Source organism: Cladophialophora immunda (genome assembly GCF_000835495.1).
Source record: "Cladophialophora immunda strain CBS 83496 unplaced genomic scaffold supercont1.1, whole genome shotgun sequence".
Lineage (NCBI taxonomy): Eukaryota > Fungi > Ascomycota > Eurotiomycetes > Chaetothyriales > Herpotrichiellaceae > Cladophialophora > Cladophialophora immunda.
This window is the reverse complement of record NW_015622541.1, coordinates 3066140-3084181: the sequence shown is the minus strand read 5'-3', so window position 1 is coordinate 3084181 and position 18042 is coordinate 3066140. Positions and strand designations below refer to the sequence as shown.

Here is an 18042-nt window from a genome sequence, read left to right as displayed (position 1 = left end):
GCTCCTCCGTCGGCGGGCTGGGCGTAATACAGTTCTAATTGCTTGGACGTTCTTGGGCATTCTTGCGCACGCTTGAGGCATCTTGGTTAAGCTTGAATCAACGGGCAAGTGTTCTTACTTACTTTCAGCTGTACCACCGCGCAGTGTGAATGCTGTCACCTCCATACAAAGCAAGAGAAGCCGAATACGAAATGAATTCATCCTCAGTACCTGCGTATTCGGTCCACTACACTTCCGCCCTTAGTCTTCATGTGTAACACTCAGCCACAGCGCACCGCCACATCTCTGTCCCCTTCCATGCTACTTTTTACTCTCAGCCTGGAAGGTTGCCTGAGATTACAATACATGATGACATCCTTTCCAGGCACCACTTGCTGCACTTCCAATATCGCCCAATTCACCCCCAAGTAGGATTGATTGCAGATTCTTGTTGATTGGTGAGTTCCTCCCACGTGGTTGACCCGTGTAGTGTATCACGTGCCGCGTCACGTGGAGCAGGTTGCCACAAAACTAATTGCACCGCAATCTCAATTTACGACTAAGCCACACCAGAGCTCAAATACTTACAGGGCTCTGTTCACGAAGAGCACATTTACACACAGCTGGCGCAGCTTGCGGCCGACTTCAGGCGTCGCTGGTGTGAACCGGGCTATGTGCCATACTCATGATGGCATTATTAAGAGATTTTTTGTTTTGTCTGAGGTGAACCCGATTGATCTTTTGCCTTATGGCTCGCGTTGTAGCAAATCGGACGGCTAGCACAGGGCCGCCTCTGACTCTTACGACCTTCCTGACATCTTTCGGGGCCACTTGGGAAAAGCAAGGGCTGGAATGCGATCGGAGGAGACCGGTGCCAATAGGTTTGTTCTGGCATCTTTTCGTCGGCTCTGGTCTGATAGATCTAGGGGTATGTGTCAGTGGAGGCCCTGATTCTATGGCATTGGCATATCTGCTCAACCAAATTTCTGCAGTGCCTGGGAAGCACAAGATCTTGGTCCAACCATTCGCCTTCATCGTCAACCACAATGCTCGCAGAGAGAGCACTGAGGAAGCCAACTACGTTCAATCCCAGTTACGCCGGTTTGGTATGTCTCTTATCTCTGAACAAAACCGTGCTTACGGTTTTAAGGCGTCGAAAGCAAGGTCCTTGAGATCCAATGGCCTAATACGGCTGACCCAGCGAGCGCCGCCGATTTCGAGTTGAAGGCTCGCCGAGCTCGGTATCGGTTGATTGCAGATGCAGCTATTGAAAACAAGATCAATCATCTCTTTCTGGGCCATCATCAAGACGACCAGGTTGAAACCATCCTAATGCGTCTAGTGAGGAATACCGGTACCTCCTTTCTTGGGTTCCAAGGCATGTTAGAGCATAGCGCAATACCGTGTTGTGAAGATATCAGGGGTGCAAACGAAAAAGAAAGCTACGAGAAATTTGGTCAGTGGCTGCATCCTGTCGAATCCAGGATGAATAGAGAGACACTGAGCTCGAAAGCCCTCAACCAAGGGAAAAATGTGACGCCTTCGGCGCCAGGCGGGTTGCGAATCCACCGCCCACTTCTACCATTTACAAAATCTGGAATTATCGACTTTTGCAACACGAATCAAGTTCCCCACGTCCAGGATAAGACGAATTATGATCCCACACTGACACTACGGAATGCTGTGCGATATATGCGAAGCCATTATGTCTTACCAAAGGCTTTGCAGGGACCCTCCATCCTCGCACTCCAACAGTCGTCCTCTCGTTCAGTTACTTCCCTTGCGGCGCGAGGAGAGCAGGCTCTTCAAGGACTCAGGGTGCTTACCTTCGATCTACGGTCCGGGCGCATGACTGTAGGGGTGTCGTCTACCTTCGCCTCGTTATGCGAGTCCGATCCCGAAGCTGGAGCATATGCATTGGCGAGGCTGACAAGTGTGGTGAGTCCACAGCCGAGAGATGACGAGCCAACTCTCGTACCTCGGCAAAACCTGGAGCAGTTCCTAGACAAGAATCGATCTCGATTCCGAGAGCGGGTGACCGTACAACAGGTCTTGCTCGAGAAAGCAGACTCCAGACTAGTGAGTAAAGAGTCGGCCAGATCTAGCTTCCAGACCCCACAACGGGGTAATTCAAGCACAAATTTGTTGGGCGAAGGAGAGACTCTGTGGACACTGTCGCGTCCACCAATGCGTCAGGCAGAACTTAAGCTCGCAGAAAGGGGCTTCTCTCTCAGTACGCGACCAGGCCAAGCCGGCAAAGAGGGCGTGAATCTAACTCCCGGGGCGGAGCTTTCTCAGAATCACCGCCAGACAGCGCTTTGGTCGAAGTGGATGCTTTGGGACCATCGATATTGGATCCGTGTACGAACAAAAAATTCCGAAGCGCTTTCCCAAATTTGCATTCGCCCTTATGCCGAGTCTGATGTACAAAGGGTGTACGCAGGGCTCCAGAATACGAGTTCAGAGCTTCAGTCCATTCTGGCAGAAGCAGCTCCGGGTAAGTTGAGGTATACCATTCCAGTGCTGACAGTAGACGGACAAGTTTCGGTTTTCCCAACGTTGAACGTCATTGTGGACACGGAGGATCTCGTGGATGTCAAATCCAGGCCGACAGAGCGCCCAATCCTGGAATGGGAAGTCTGCTACAAGGTCATCGATCTCTCATTTATCAACGAGCACCGGGGAATGATTGAATGGAGGAATGCACAGGTAAATCGCCGCAGGCGAGTTAGTTTCTCTGTTCGAGATACAGCAGAGCAAGTGGGGAGGAGCAGAGCGAACGAACCCCAAAAGAGTGATGCCAGGGACTAATCGACGGGATTGCATTCGAACACACATCTCCTCCATCGTCAAGATGTTTCCAGCACGAATTCCATCAATCGAACAGGACGCTTGGCAGTTCAATGTTCGACAAGACTGTCACGGAAATACCCCCCAAAAATGGCTCTGGGAATTGCTGACTTTTCCGGCGGAAGACGACCGTGAACGTGTTGTAGAGTGCCTTCTCAGGCATATGCGTGGGTTGACGTTAGCGAAGTTGGAGGAGTTATACAGCATATTCCGTGCAGGAGTCCAAGAAGCTGACACGAATATCCGAGCGAACGCCGAAGGATGGACTGTGAGCTACTAGCACTCTGCCAAATAGTCGATGCTATTTGTACGATCACAATTGTTCTTCCCCACACGGGGTCTGAAAGCGTCGTCATGGCAGTCCACCAAACGCGGAGAGGAGGTGGAGATGGGCGCCTCGGCCAAAGGCAAAGAATATATTAATATCGAATTCGCCGCCTTTGAGCCGGGCCGAGCATCGGTTCAACCCCAGTCGACTATCAACACTCTCAAACATCGCAATGGCAACCCAAACAGTCCCTGAAGCGCTGACAGCGCCGACGCAAGCATTTGACAATGCTCCGCCATTCCCAGAGGATGTGCCAACCGCACCGCTCCTGCGCCTATCTCTTGCTAAACTCCTCGAACGGGATCCTGAAGAGGTGATTCGTTTCGTGCGAGCCTGCGAAGACCTCGGATTCTTCTATCTAGACTTGAGTGGCCCAGGGGATTCTCTGCTTGCCGATGCAGACCAGCTTTTCCAAGTTGGTGAGGAGTTGTTTGAGCTCCCACTGGACGAGAAAAAGAAGTACGACTTCCAGAAAAAGGGATCGTACTTTGGCTACAAAGGCTTTGGTGCCAATGTGGTTGACCGCGATGGTAATCTCGATCGCAATGAATTCTACAATGTGAGTGTGCCGCCGGCCTGGTGACCACTGCAGATTCCTAACCGACTTGCAGGTATCCAAAGATGACATGTTCGGGATCATGGACCCTTTACCCGCTCCCGAACTCCTAAGCTCTCGACGTCCCCTTCTGAAGTCGTTCATGACATCAGCTCACGGCATCGTTACACTGGTCCTCGGATTGCTCAACGACCACCTCAAACTACCCCCCAACACTTTGCAAGACATGCATCGCCTCGAGGGGCATTCAGGAGATCAAGTCCGTTTTATCAAAGCCCCGCCACAGCCTATGGACGACCGACGAACAGCGTTGGGTGAGCACACCGACTTTGGAAGTGTGACAGTCCTCTTCAATCGACTGGGTGGTCTGCAGGTTCTTCCACCCGGACGCAACGCACAATGGTGCTATGTCAAACCCCTCCCAAATCACGCTATTATCAACCTGGGCGATGCGATGGTGAAATTTACAAACGGTCTTCTAAGATCGAACATACATCGTGTGGTCTCTCCACCCGGTGAGCAGGCAGACCACACTAGATTCTCCCTGGTGTACTTCAACCGACCGGAAAATGACGTGATGCTAAAGCGGTTGGAGGGAAGTGAGATGATTCCTCCATTGGAGAAGGACGCAGTTGAAGAAGAGATCAATAGCAAAGATTGGATTCTGAGACGAGCGCTGGGACATCGGATTGAACTGTTTGGCAAAGATGCAGCCAATTTCGACAAAATCCAAGGCACTGAAAAGATCAGCCAGCGTGCTTACCTTTAGTTTTGCCCGGGTGGCATGACAAAATTTGAGTCATTCACTCCCTTTGTAAGAGTCAACTTGCTCATTGAAAGTGACTCAGATGCACAAGGCTGCAGGGATGGTGAATAGTGAACAATGGCGGCATCCCCGAAATGTCGGGCCTCAACCCAAAAGAGGCTAGCCCCTCCTGCGCACAATATCAATTTTCTATGATTTTTTCCAGCCAATGTTGGAATTGTTACAATTGTTCGCCAGCAACTGCCTTGGGCCAAAGGCTGGGTCCTTCAAGCTCCCAAGCTATCTTCAACCACATTTATCTCCTATTTGTATGGCTCATTCGCCTTCCCTTGTCCCATGAGTCGAAACCACTCCCCCATCTGCATCTGCCTGTCCGGCCATGTTAGCGCCGCCACCTCAGGCCCGTCGGCCTGTTCTACCGACCAGCATCTCGACTCCTTCACTTCCCTCAAAAACCATAAGACCTCAGCCTATGCACCGGAGATCAACCCTGAAGCGATCAATCGATGAAACCAGTTTCATGGAGCCGCCTTCAAGCCCCTCCAAACGCTCTCGCGTGACTTTTGATTCCGATGTCGAAATTGTGTCCGCAGACGATGACGAGGACCTGGATCCCCTGGTTGTCAAAGAACAAGTGCGGAGAGCAATTGAAAGACATCGCTTTAGAGAAGACGAGGCATACGAACGTGTGAAGGGTTATTTCAATACCTCGCCCGACAAACCAAACGCACCGTCTACAAAGGTGCTCAAGTTTCACCTTCAGGCTATCCTAGCCAATGTCACGTCACTCGATAAAGACTGCAGTGGTCTGGTCGATGCGGTCCTGAATAGCGAATGGGTGGGAAGAGATGATCAGTATTATGCGATTTTTGTCAGATTCCTCAATAACCTGGCTGCTGCGCAACGCGGCTATCAGCGCAAGATCATGTCGGTCCTGGTAGATCTTCTGGGACCTCAAAAAACACGACGGATCGAAAACTCCACCGCTGTCAGACAAGGAAAGATCCATCGGCGAGTTCTGCAAGCCATTCAACACATCACCGTCAATGTTCCTTCCTCTCCCGCCGCCCTTGCCGATCGAATCGCGTCCCGCCTCCAGTTTGATTTTCAAAAGGCAGATGAGCGCATGACATACATCCGAAACTTCATGGAGATGATCAAATATGTGCCCGAGCTCACATCGGAAATCCTGACATGTGTCTTGCGAGAACTCATCAAGCTCGACGTCTCAGTTCAGGTTGACCTCGACGAAGAAGAGGAGGATGTCGAAGACGATTTGCTGAGCCACATGTCCTCGTCGCAGATACTAGTTGCGCGCTCCTCTCAGGACATGCTTGCTGGCGGGCTTGATGATCAGAGTGATGATATAAGCACCAGTGACGAATCTGAGATGGACGAAGATGAGGGTACTGATCCTGCCACCGCTCGACGGCGTAAGTTGAAGGAGGATATCAAGCAGGTCGACCTGATCATGGACATTATGTTCCAATATTACGCCAAACTCACCACTTCGGCCGCACTCCAAACTCGCGATAATGCCGTTGAGCAGCTGATTTCCCAATTCCACACCCACATCCTCCCAACATACCGGGCCCGTCATCCGCAATTCTTGGTCTTCCACTTCGCCCAAGCAGACCCTATCATCGTCGATCGTTTCGTCACATCTTGTGTCGCTGTTCTTGTTGACAAGAAACAGCCGCATCTCCTCCGACACAGCGCTGCTGCCTATTTCTCAGGCTTCGTCGGCCGCGGTGCCCACGTCTCGCCTCAGGTGGTGCACGATTGCTTGGACTTGCTCTGCGACCATCTGACCATCTTGCGCAAATCGTACGAGCCTACATGTCGCGGTCCGGACTTGAAGCGCTACGGCGATTTCTATGCCGCCTTCCAAGCAATCTTGTACATTTTCTGCTTCCGCTGGCGAGACATTGCCTCCGCCACTTCCGACGACGAATCGGACCTGGACCTCGACGAGGATGAGGTTGAGACATACCATTTTGCCGAATCGCTACGCGAATCGCTTCGAGCGGCGATCTACTCCCCACTCAATCCTTTGCGCGTCTGCACCCCAGTCATCGTCGAGCAATTCGCCAAGTTGACTCATGCGCTACAACTCTTCTATGTCTATCCGAAACTCGAGGAGAACAGACATGTGCGAGTCACCGGTCATTGGCGCGGCGCATCTGACTTGACCATCAGCAACCCAGATCGGGATTTGAGCTGGGTCGGAGACAATGGAATGCTGGAAGGATATTTTCCGTATGACCCCTACCACTTGCCCATCAGCAAGCATTGGATCGAGGGGGACTATGTGGAGTGGAAAGGCATTCCTGGGGAGGAAGCCGAGGACACGGATTCCGAAGACGATGCAGGTATGGATGTTGGAGGGGTGGACGAGGATGACCACCTTGGTCACGAATCAGGCGAGGAGTGAGTGTGCACATCCTTCACTTGCAAGATGGTTATGTGTGTCATGACGTGGAAAGGCACTATCCTCGCACGGCGTCACGAGAATTGACTGGGTGTCGGGGAATGGCGTATTTATGCTTTGTTTGGGATGTAGCGTTCAAGCGTGCTTTGAAGACAATTGTTTGCATACACCAAAAGTCGGAGGATATCAAGAATGGGCGGCACGCTGCTGGCTGGACGAAGTAGATCTGTGCGTGTCCCAGAAGAAATCTACTCTAGAATTGATGGATTTGAGTTGGCCTAGCTTTCAATCGCGTCACAAATTGGACGATAATGGGCTCTCTAAAGGCCTCTCTTGAGGATTCGTTTCAGATTCGGGGAAAGCGCCGACTCTCTGCTAATGGGAGTGATTCTGCATTAATCCCGGCCCTTGCACGAGGAATGGAAGGAAATGAAACCAACGCATTGCTCCTGTGATCGAAAGACAAAGCCGAGAACTGAGTCCCTTGCAGTTGCCTCTGCAGATAAGGAGAAGCTTTCCTATATACCCGGGTTTCGCGACAACGACAAACGTGATATGAATGACATGGTAGCAAGCAAGGCTCCCTCAGACGCCGCCCCTCCTAAACCAGGCCTCCAAGCCCGTCTTCCACGCGCAGAACTCACCTTCGACCTGCGCGACGAGCTCCAACGTTCCGGGCTCCAGCCCAAACGTCTCGGCGACGTCGGCCGACCCGTCCGTCTGGGCGGCATGCTCGTCGTGCTCGGCGGCGAGCAGATCGTGCTGGGGGGCGGCGTGGCGCTGGAAGCGCAGGCCGTCAACGTCGCCCCACACGACGGGCCGGCTGCGGCGGTGCTGCTGGGTCTCGGTGAGGCGGATGGCACGAACCTTGTCCATGCCGAGGGGCCGGACGTAGGCGCGCACCTTGTCGAGAGCGTCGACCATGGCCTCGGAGCGGCAGCGGGCGAACAGGCGCCGCTTGGTCGCGTCGTCGAGCGTCCACTTCAGCGACTGCACCGACGCCGCGGGCGTCTTGGAGACCTGCGCCAGCAGCGCGCCCAGCGGGTCGAAGGCGCGGAACTCGGCCTCGATCTCCACGCTGGCCTGGTACTGCGGCGCCTCGCGCGACAGCAGCGACCCGGGCTTCTGCCACGAGTAGCTGCGGAACGTGGTCACGGAGAAGTCGACCACGGCCGGCTCATCCTCGATGTCGCCACTTGGGCACGACGACGACGACGCGTTGACCGTGGGAAATTGGGTGGTCTGCACTTGCGCGAGCGGTCGGAGCGTGGCCAGGACGTCGTCGGCGGTCCGGCGCACCTCGTCGGCGACCTTGTCCTGCTTGGGCCCCTCGGCGTAGATGTGCAGGGAGACGACGGCCCGATTGGCGGGCACGGTGATGCTCGATTGCCCGCCCAGGTGCACCGAGATGGGCTTCGGCGCGGAGAGGTACGAGGGGATGCCGAGGACGCAGAGCACCGTGATGATCGACTGTTTGAGCCAGGACGAGGCGATCATGGTTGCGACGAACTGGGCGGTGGTGAGAAGCATGGAAAGAAGGGGTCTATGGTCCGAAAGCCAGACTTCTTTTTCAAAGTTGCTTCCCCTGTCCCTGAGATATGTGATGTGTGTGATTTGAAGCCAGGTGGTCTCTTGTCTCTCTGAGAGGCGATCCTTACCTCACACTGGCCTCCATGTTCATCTGTGATTCATCGACGCTGGAAGATCCAAGGTGTAGTTATAGGTGGCTTCTTCAGATGGGTAGGCAGTGGGCAGAAAAGGCCAAGGTGTTGAAACCGCTGCTCGCGAATCGCCATTCATTCGTCGCTCTGGAGCCTGAGCCTTGTGGCGCCTTGTCCCGGGCATCGGAGATTTATGACGTTTGCGGTGTTTGCTCTGTTTGCTCGAAGATCCCCAAACAGTATAGTGCGGTACGCAAATGCTTAGCGCGACAGCTCTCGTCGTGTTCTATTCTCGCTTGCTATTCTCCGCCTGTCCTTCCCTTCTTCACCTGAATAAGTCAGTCTCCCACAACCTATTCCTGATTTATGGACGCGAGGACTTGATGAGAAGAAATGTTACGGTGGTGTAACCTCTTCGGTATAATCTCCCCGTGACGAACTGCCTTCAGCACTGGCGACAGACAATTGAACGCGTGCGTCAGGGAGTGCCCGCGGAATTTATACACCCATGGTTTTCATTGCATCCTGAGAATATATCCACAATGGTACGTTCAAGAGTACGCTCTATTCGATACTGCCGTAAAGCCTGGTCTAATATCTATGCAGAAATCTATTCCAATGGGGAGCTGCCCCACAGGGCCGGATGAGATGCTATTGCACGATACTGCTGTTGTACTTTCCTCTGGACTCACACTTGCTCGGTATGGCGCGATTCAGTCCCTTTCTCTGCGACCGCGGCGCCTTTAGGAGTTTCGACCACCGTGTCAGGATGTTCGACCACCTCTCTGCCACTAACGACGAGCTCGTGCGTGTTGTGGTCCACGTGAATGTCTGCAGCATAGACCATGATGGTCTCGGTGTCGCCAAAGAGCTTGGCGACTTCCTCGAGAGGCACACCCTTGGTCTCGGGCAGGACGAAGTACATGGTGATGGTGCCGAGGCCGCAGATGATGATAAAGACCTATTACGGAGTGAGCACCATTCAGGGGTTCTCTCGTGTCTATTTTTGCATAGTGCGACGGGGGAGACGGTGCTGAAAACGGGTGGTCACTCACCAGGTAGAACTTCCAACCAATGTTGGCAAATGCGGTGGCCGTAACCTGCAGATAGACAAGGTCGGTGAGGGCGACAACGGCCATCGAAAGGCAAACTCCTGTTTTCACGTGGCGTTGTAAGCAAACCGGTATGTCGCGCTCTTGGCGAAAGAGTCGTTTCTTACCTTTGGCTCGCAGGTGGTTGGGGAACAACTCGCTGTAGAAGACGATGCCGGCCACGTCGACTCCACAGCTATAGACGACCTCGAACAAGAACAACGCCGCGACACCCATGGCCAGGCCGGAGGTGTTGTCAGTGCCCGCAAAGCTGGCGACAATGGCTGCTTCGATGATGAGCCAGAAGCAGCATCCGCCGACGCCAAACAGCATGAGCGGTTTTCGCCCGACGCGGTCCATGAACGTTGCCCCAATCGCATTACCGATTATGGCAGTGGTGATCCAGCCGCACTGGAGACGAAGCTGATCCTCTGTGCCGTAGCCGAGACTCTTATACAGTGTGGGCCCGTAGTTGTTGATGACCAGCACGCCTGTGGACTGGCCCACAAAGGCGAAGCCCATTGCCAGGATGGTTCGCTTTCGGTACGACTTCTTGAAAAAGACGTCCCACTGGTGATAGAAAGTCAGTCGTGGGCCCCGACTCGGCGAGGGCGACAGTGTGGATGCTCACCCATGAGACCGACAGGGTACGATCAAACTCGGCCTGCTTGCGCATCTGGTAGAACTCGCCGCGAGCGAATTCTTGGTCCTCGTCGCCAGGGGTGGCGTGGAGCCTCAGGACAATCTTCTCCGCCTCCTCCTCACGGCCCTTCATGAGCAGGTATCTGGGACTTTCCGGGATGAAGGGGAGCATGGCGAGCATCAACAAGGGGAAGAAGAGCGCAATGCCCAGCGGACCGCGCCACTGAGCTTGAGGCTCTTTTACGTAGAAAAAGCCCATCCCGGTATACGCTGCCAGTGAGTAGCCGACCGCGATATTGACCCCGTTGAGCCCGACGAAGAAACCGCGCAGCGCGGGTGGAGCAAGCTCGGCGCTGTACGCAGGTGCTGCGACGTATGAGTTTATTGAACCACCACCCCGTTCTTTTGGCAATGCATTGCGCGGCATCTGCACTTACTGACAGCCAGATAGCCCCAGCTTCCCATGCCCGCGAAGAACCTCGCCACGATGAACATGGCCGAGCTTTTCGACCCACAGATCAAGGCGCCGCCGAGCAGGGACCAAAAGGAGCAGAAAATGACGCCGGCCTTGCGGCCCCATTTGTCCATGATGTAGCTCACCATCATGATGCCGAAGAAAGCTCCTGCCTTTCCTCCACTGTCAGCTCCCCATACTGGATTTTTGGATAACCGGTGTTAAGGAGATGGCATGGGTGGATGTATCAACCTGGAAAACGCCCGACATGGCACCCTCGAGCTGGTCCGCGTCCCCGGACGGCAGCCCCGTCGTCGGGTTAAGCAGTTTCATATACACGAGAAAGCTTGGTTCGCCTAGGGTCGTGCTAATAATAGAGGCAGGGTAGCCAAAGGCTATCTGGCCAAGAGAGACCAGCCAACATATCCAGAAGTTGTACCAATTGAATTGGCGAACCGGGCCGGCCATGGTTGAAAACTCTCTATTGACTTTTTTTTGGGAAGTTGCAAAAAGGGTGCAAACACAAAATGCCTTAAGAAAAGATGGCGAAGGTTCGTCCCCTCCCCTCTCCAATACATGGGCAGCCACGAGGTATAGACGCAGATCTATATATTCTTGAGCCACGGAATGTTCCTCTGTTGGGCTCTGCTGCCTGTATAGGTTAACCGAGTCCCCCGCGGTTCCATTTGGCGCCAAAACTTGGGGGTGGAGCGCGAAAGGGCGTGCTCGAGAAGTCATGACCGAGACGTATCTGAGTCAGGACGGCGGTACGAGACATGATGGGTAAAACGAGGAGCGGAGAACGCACAGCTAGGTCTCGAGATATTAACCGCACCAGATGGGTCGCTTTCATCCCCTTCAGTTGCCACATGCAAGAGGATTTTCTGTGTCCTACTTGGGTTGTACATAGAAGTCTTACATTTGGTCAGAGAGCTTCACCAGAAGGGATAGAAGCAGCTGCCTTTGTATCTGATCCTTCAGCAACGCCTCCACGCCCTTGCTGCCGTCTACCCCAAATCCATAGGCGTGCAATCTGGGGTTATCAAATGCGGGAGAGGCCATCAGACCCACCCCATTGCCGCGCGTTCCTTTGTAATCCTCGACTGTTGGTATATACTCAGTGCCGCTCGCTCTCGCACGCTCGGAGTGCCGGCACACCGAACGTACATTATCCAAGCGATGCAGGCTCCGATGCAACTCGAACATCGGTTTGCACTAGAGCTTTATGAAAGGTGATGGGCAGCATGGAGATGGCCAGCACTTCCGATTCGCGGGGTTTGTCTCTCTGGACACCTGGGCAAAGGCGCAATGACTTCGGTCGTCGGCGACAAGGATCTGTCGAGGTGGGTTATTCCATGTTCAGAAATGCAGGCATTCGGGCCACTGTTACAGATTGCTTGTCACCACTTACCATCTCTCTGGCTGTTGCTGCCCATGAATTTAGGCGGTGAGCGGCTCACTCTGCCGAGGTCAAATGCCCTGAAATGGAAGTCCAATTATCCAGCAACCCAGGAAGACAAGGCGGATGGCACTAGGGACATTCAAGAATTCCCCTGAGCTGTAATTTCGTGAAATTCGCGATTCCATCGTCGCTGAAAAGGCTTGCGCCGCAAGAAGCTGGGTTGAAGTGTTGAAGAGGCCGAGTCGGAGGAGACGTCTGTTCCTCCGAATGACAATCCACGCAATCAGTTCTCTGGGATGGATAGGAAGTTTCGAATATGAGCGTTTCGACCGATAGCTGGCGAACAGGGCAAGGGATTGGCCCTATAGCTGAACAGGTGACGATGAAGCGCGCATGGCAACATACGCGAACATCCAATATTTCTCAAAAGTAGCTAGCTTGTCAGGGACGGAATGGCCATTCGTTGGCCGATGCTGATTGTCCTGAGTAACGTGGTGTCTGAATGACTTGAGCCATCCTGTGCTGTGGCTGTGCAATCCTGAGCTCGGCTTGGCGAGCCCTGAGGCGCGTAGTGAATATCGTGAGCAGGGCCATACGAGGCAAGGCTGTGAAGGTTCCTACAACTTGGCCCCTGGGTTGCCAGTCTGGGGGTTTTCACAAGTTCCGGGCTCACTCTCAGTTGTTGTTGTTGCTAAGTGTGCCCTGCTGCTGCCTGGAGGAAGGTACCGTCCGACCGTCGACTTTCTGCTGGACGTCGTGAGGACGCTACATTCTGCCCGCTGGCCTTACCGCCCATCCGTTTTGCAGCCTCAATCACCTTGAGATGCGGGTGACAACACGGCAGCACAGTCGAATCTTTGCCATCGTTTGTCCTACAAGCTTATTACCCTCGCCAGCCTGATGAGATCTCCTCGTCCAACAACAAGCTGCCGCTTGCCGTCCCTCCTCCGATTCCCCCGCCCCCGCTCAGCACTCGGTGGCATCCCACTCACCTTATAGAAATGCGTCTTCTGCAATGCAGCGAGACCGGCGAATTCAGCTTCAAAAACTTCGGCGACGGCGATCAGATCCCTCCCTATGCCATTCTCTCGCACACATGGGGATTAGACACCGAGGAGGTTACCTTTGAAGAGATGGAAAGTGGCACTGGGAAGGATAAGCTTGGCTATGAGAAGATCAGATTCTGTGGAGAACAGGCTAGGCAGGATGACTTGCAGTACTTTTGGATTGACACCTGTTGCATCGACAAGAAGAACGCAGCCGAGCTCCAGCACGCTATCAACTCAATGTTTCGCTGGTACCGTGATGCCGAGCACTGCTACGTTTATCTAGCAGATGTGTCTATCTCCTTGTCTAGCAGCAACGATAAGGCCCCGTACACAACATGGGCATGGGAGTGGACTTCCTGGCAGGGGATGCTCCTGGTATGGGTCCTTTGGGGCTGGATACTAGGGCTCCCGTGGCTCCTTGGCCGGGGATCAGTCGGCACTAAGGAGAAGCATAATCTGCCACCGGTGGAATCTCAACTGCGGAAAAGCAAATGGTTCACTCGAGGCTGGACGCTCCAAGAGCTTCTCGCCCCAAGATCAGTCAAGTTTTTCTCGAAGGAAGGAAAGTACCTTGGTGACAAAAGCTCTAGGGAGCGACTGATTCACGAGATCACTGCGATTCCTGAGCTAGCGCTTCAAGGAACCCGGCTATCGCAGTTCAGCGTTAATGATCGGTTCTCCTGGAGTAATCCTCGCCAAACCAAGCTCGAAGAAGATAAAGCGTACTCTCTGCTGGGCATTTTTGGCGTTAACATCCACCTTCGATATGGCGAAGGGATGACTAATGCTTTCGAAAGGCTCCAGCAAGAGATCGAGAATCAGGCGACGTGTATCCAACATTTACGTCTTACCGATCCACGCGATGACAAAAAGCGCATTGAGGCCAGCAAGGGTGGCTTGCTGGAGGATTCGTACCGATGGATCCTTGAAAACCCCGAGTTCAATCAGTGGCGTAGCGCCCAGCTGGGCTCACTTCTATGGATCAAGGGCCATCCCGGCAAGGGCAAGACGATGCTGCTCTGTGGCGCAATAAATGAGCTGGACAAATCAATAGCTAAGATGGCTCTTCTGTCCTATTTCTTCTGTCAGGCTACCGACCCGCGAATCAACAATGCTGTTGCAGTGCTACGAGGTCTATTATATATGCTTGTCGATCAGCAGCCGTCGCTCGTGTCACATTTACAAGAAAAGCACGTTCACGCAGGCAAAGCGCTATTCGAGGATCCCAATGCCTGGATTGCTTTGTCTACGATCTTTGCCAACATTTTACAAGACAAGAGCCTGCACAGCACCTATCTGATAGTCGATGCGCTCGATGAATGCATGACAGACTTGCCGAAGCTCTTGGAATTTGTCGTGCAGATGTCGTCTGTGTCATCTCGTGTTAAGTGGATTGTCTCAAGTCGGAACTGGCCTAGCATTGAGAGATATCTCAACACTACGACGCAGGGGTTGTCGCTAAGTCTCGAGCTTAATGAACAGTCCGTCTCTGCCGCCGTTGCCTCATACATTCAGTTCAAGGTCGACCAATTAGCCTTGCGCTTGGAATATGATAATATCACGCAGGATTATGTCCAGCAATATTTATTGTCAAACGCAAAGGGCACCTTCCTGTGGGTCGCTTTGGTCTGCCAGAAACTCTCCGAAAGCTCGGCGTGGGAGGCTCAGAAAAGGGTCGAGGCGTTTCCACCTGGACTCAATGAATTCTATGGGCGAATGTTAGAAGAAATCAAGACGTCAGAGCATGCCGAACGTTCCAAACAAATCCTGGCTGTCATTTCGGCGGTGTACCGGGACATCACGTTGGACGAGTTAGCATCATTTGTAGACTTGTCCGATGGCATTCCGGGAGGAGACAAAGCCCTGTCGGAGATCATAGCGCGTTGTGGCTCTTTTCTGACGCTCCGAGAACGCACAATCACCTTCGTTCATCAGTCGGCGAAAGACTTTTTAGTCCAAGATGCAAAGAATGAGATCTTTCCTGCTGGGATACAACGGGTACATCATGCTATCTTCTCACGATCACTGCAGGTCATGTCCCAACAACTTCGACGTGACATCTACGGCTTAAAGGCTCCCGGATTCCCCATTGACAAGGTCAAACGACCCAGTCCAGATCCGCTATCTTCACAACGATATTCATGTGTCTATTGGATTGACCATCTACTCGACTGTGATCCTTCTGAGAACGCGAAAAACGATCTCCGTACGGGTGCATCCGTCGACAAGTTCATAAAGGGCTACTACCTCTATTGGCTTGAGGCCCTGAGCCTTTGCAGAGGTCTCCCGGAACGGATACCGGCAATATCGAAACTCGAAACTCTCCTCAAGGTAAACCTACCTCACCAGTACTCTTTGCTAATAGCAGACGCTGATATTACCTAGGCAAATGCAGCCACATCTGCGCTGCTCGACGTAGTTCGAGATGCGCGCCGATTTATCATGTCTCACAAGCAGGCAATAGAGCTATTTCCGCTGCAGGTATATGTGTCTGCACTTGCATTTAGTCCAGAGCACAGTTTGATAAGGGGGGTTTTCGAGCACGAAGAGCCCAAATGGATTACGGCAACGCCGCATATGAGAGAGTGGAGCGCCTGTCTCCAGACGCTGGAGTGCTCCGATGTGGTCAACTTGGTGGCCATCTCACCCGACTCGACCTGGATCGCCTCAGCATTGCTTGGTAATAGCAGAGACCGCAGAAAACCGATCATGATGATCAGGATGGTCGAAATCTGGGATGTGAAAAGCGGCACCCGCCTCAGAACACTAGAGGGTGATTATGGGGAAATCAACTCGATGGTCTTCTCCCACGACTCGGCTCGGCTCGCCTCCGCGTCGAAACGTGGCACTATCAAGGTCTGGGATGTGACTAAAGGCACTTGCTTGCACATTTATGAGCACCTTGAGTCAGTCAGCTCAGTGGTCTTCTCACCTGACTCAGCCCAACTCTTCTCAGGGTCGGATAAGACGATTAAGAAGTGGGATACTATTAGTGGCGAATGCCTCGAGACACTATGGGAAGCTGACGAATGCTACCTGTTGGCCTTCTCAACTGACTTGACCCGAGTTGCGACGTCGGCTGGCTCTGAGACACTCAAAATCTTGAATTTGAGCAGTGGCATTTGTCTACAGGAGCAAAAGGTCTCTATTCTGCTTAAAACTGCAGTCTTCTCGCACGACTCGATGCGACTCGCTATACTATATACGGATGACACATTCAAGGTCTGGAATCTAAGAAGTGATGCTTGCCTACAGACACTTGAGGGCCACAACGATCCGGTCGAGTCAGTGGCCTTTTCACTTGACTCAACCCGACTCGCCTCAGTATCACATGATCGGACAGTTAAGATCTGGGATACGACTAGTGGTGTATGCCTAAAGACACTCAGTGGCCATTCCAACTGGGTTATGTCCGTGGCCCTTTCACCCGACTCAACCTGGCTGGCCTCGGGCTCATGGGACGGTACAGTTAAAATTTGGGATATAGACAGTAATCTATCTCAGCAGACGTTCCAGGGCCACTATAGCGGAGTCTACTCGTTGATCCTCTCACCCGACTCAACCATGCTCGCCTCTGTGTCCACTGATCGGACAGTCAAGATCTGGGATACGAGTAGTGGTGTCTGCCTACAGACACTTAAGGGCCACCGTGCGAGAGTCGAGTCGGTAGCCTTCTCGTTCGACTCTACCCAGCTCGCTTCAGCTTCGAGAGACAAGACAGCTAAGATCTGGGAGACCAGGAGCGGCGCTCGCCTACACACACTCGAGGGCCACTCTTTCTGGGTCCTTTCAGTTGCCTTCTCATCCAACTCGACCCAGCTCGCCTCAGCATCATATGATAAGACAGTTAAAATCTGGGATACGAGTAGTGGCATTTGCCTACGGACACTTATTGGCGCTACCGGTTCCGACGGGGTTCTTTCGGTGGCCTTTTCACCTAACTCAACGTTACTCTCCTCAAAAACAATTGACGGGACATTAAAGATCTGGGATACAGGTAACGGCGTATGTCTGCAAACTTTTAAGGTCCACGGTGGCGGGCTCTGCTCGGTGGCCTTCTCGCATGACTTACAGCTTGCCTTAGCTTCAGAGGATCACACAGTCAAGATTTGGGATTTAAGAAGTGGCGCTTGCTTACACACACTTGAGGGCCATGGTACCTCGGTCAGCTCGATGGCCTTCTCGCACGATTCTACCCGGCTCGCCTCAGCGTCATATGATAAGACGGTCAAGATCTGGGATCTGAGCAGTGGTGTCTGCCTGCAGACACTGGACATTGGCAGACCACTGCGCCACATCTCATTTGAGGCTACTGGCGTACATCTTAACACCAACATCGGCACTCTCATTCTGAAACCAACGTTAACATGTACGGATCCGATCGCAACAAAGCTTCAGAAACCACAATGGCAGGGCTGGGGATTGAGTCCAGACAACGTGTGGATAACCTATGATTCTGAGAGCCGTATACGGCTACCTCCAGAATATAGGCCATCTCATTCCGTCATGATCTCGGCAACGAGGATAGGCACCGCCGTTGGATCTGGAGCTGTGTTGATATATAGATTCAGCGGGGAGCGTGGTGAGGAATTGTTGGACAAACCAGGTAGTCATACTTCTTACGGAGTCATCCAGCGATGAGGTCTTGGCTCATTTACCACGAATCTACAAACTTGTTGCCATCAAATACGCGGACTAGTTCTTTCGGACGGTGACCATGTGGATAGCGGTGCGCCGAGCGTTGAATGTTCCCGCCGTGGACCCTGAGGAGCGTGGAGCCAAAAGGGTCCTTCTGCTTCGACTCGTTCGACACGATTGCAGAGTGCCAATATT

At 53.1% G+C, this 18042-nt stretch overlaps 6 protein-coding genes across 6 annotated transcripts; 4 read left to right on the top strand and 2 right to left on the bottom strand.

The window, feature by feature from the left end:
• Positions 1–727: 727 nt before the first annotated feature.
• PV07_00895 (tRNA(Ile)-lysidine synthetase) lies at positions 728–2790 on the top strand (the record flags this gene model as incomplete). The annotated part of the gene is made up of 3 exons (XM_016387384.1): positions 728–860; positions 906–1085; positions 1130–2790. 3 exons carry the CDS (start codon positions 728–730, stop codon positions 2788–2790), a joined length of 1974 nt encoding a protein of 657 aa, XP_016254312.1.
• Positions 2791–3329: 539 nt separating this feature from the next.
• Positions 3330–4482, top strand: PV07_00894 (uncharacterized protein; the record flags this gene model as incomplete). The annotated part of the gene is made up of 2 exons (XM_016387383.1): positions 3330–3716; positions 3769–4482. The coding sequence occupies 2 exons, from the start codon at positions 3330–3332 to the stop codon at positions 4480–4482; spliced, it is 1101 nt and encodes a 366-aa protein (XP_016254311.1).
• Positions 4483–4702: 220 nt separating this feature from the next.
• Positions 4703–7390, top strand: PV07_00893 (uncharacterized protein). Its single transcript, XM_016387382.1, has one exon. The coding sequence runs from the start codon at positions 4859–4861 to the stop codon at positions 6911–6913; it is 2055 nt and encodes a 684-aa protein (XP_016254310.1). The 5' UTR covers positions 4703–4858; the 3' UTR covers positions 6914–7390.
• PV07_00892 (uncharacterized protein) lies at positions 7224–8649 on the bottom strand. Its single transcript, XM_016387381.1, has one exon. The coding sequence runs from the start codon at positions 8438–8440 to the stop codon at positions 7496–7498; it is 945 nt and encodes a 314-aa protein (XP_016254309.1). The 5' UTR covers positions 8441–8649; the 3' UTR covers positions 7224–7495.
• Positions 8650–9259: 610 nt separating this feature from the next.
• Positions 9260–10910, bottom strand: PV07_00891 (uncharacterized protein; the record flags this gene model as incomplete). Its single annotated transcript, XM_016387380.1, has 5 exons — positions 9260–9532; positions 9627–9724; positions 9791–10232; positions 10294–10670; positions 10742–10910. The coding sequence occupies 5 exons, from the start codon at positions 10908–10910 to the stop codon at positions 9260–9262; spliced, it is 1359 nt and encodes a 452-aa protein (XP_016254308.1).
• A 1905-nt stretch (positions 10911–12815) lies between these two features.
• On the top strand, positions 12816–17850 carry PV07_00890 (uncharacterized protein; the record flags this gene model as incomplete). The annotated part of the gene is made up of 2 exons (XM_016387379.1): positions 12816–15540; positions 15595–17850. The coding sequence occupies exons 1-2, from the start codon at positions 13162–13164 to the stop codon at positions 17848–17850; spliced, it is 4635 nt and encodes a 1544-aa protein (XP_016254307.1). The 5' UTR covers positions 12816–13161.
• Between the last annotated feature and the right edge of the window lie 192 nt (positions 17851–18042).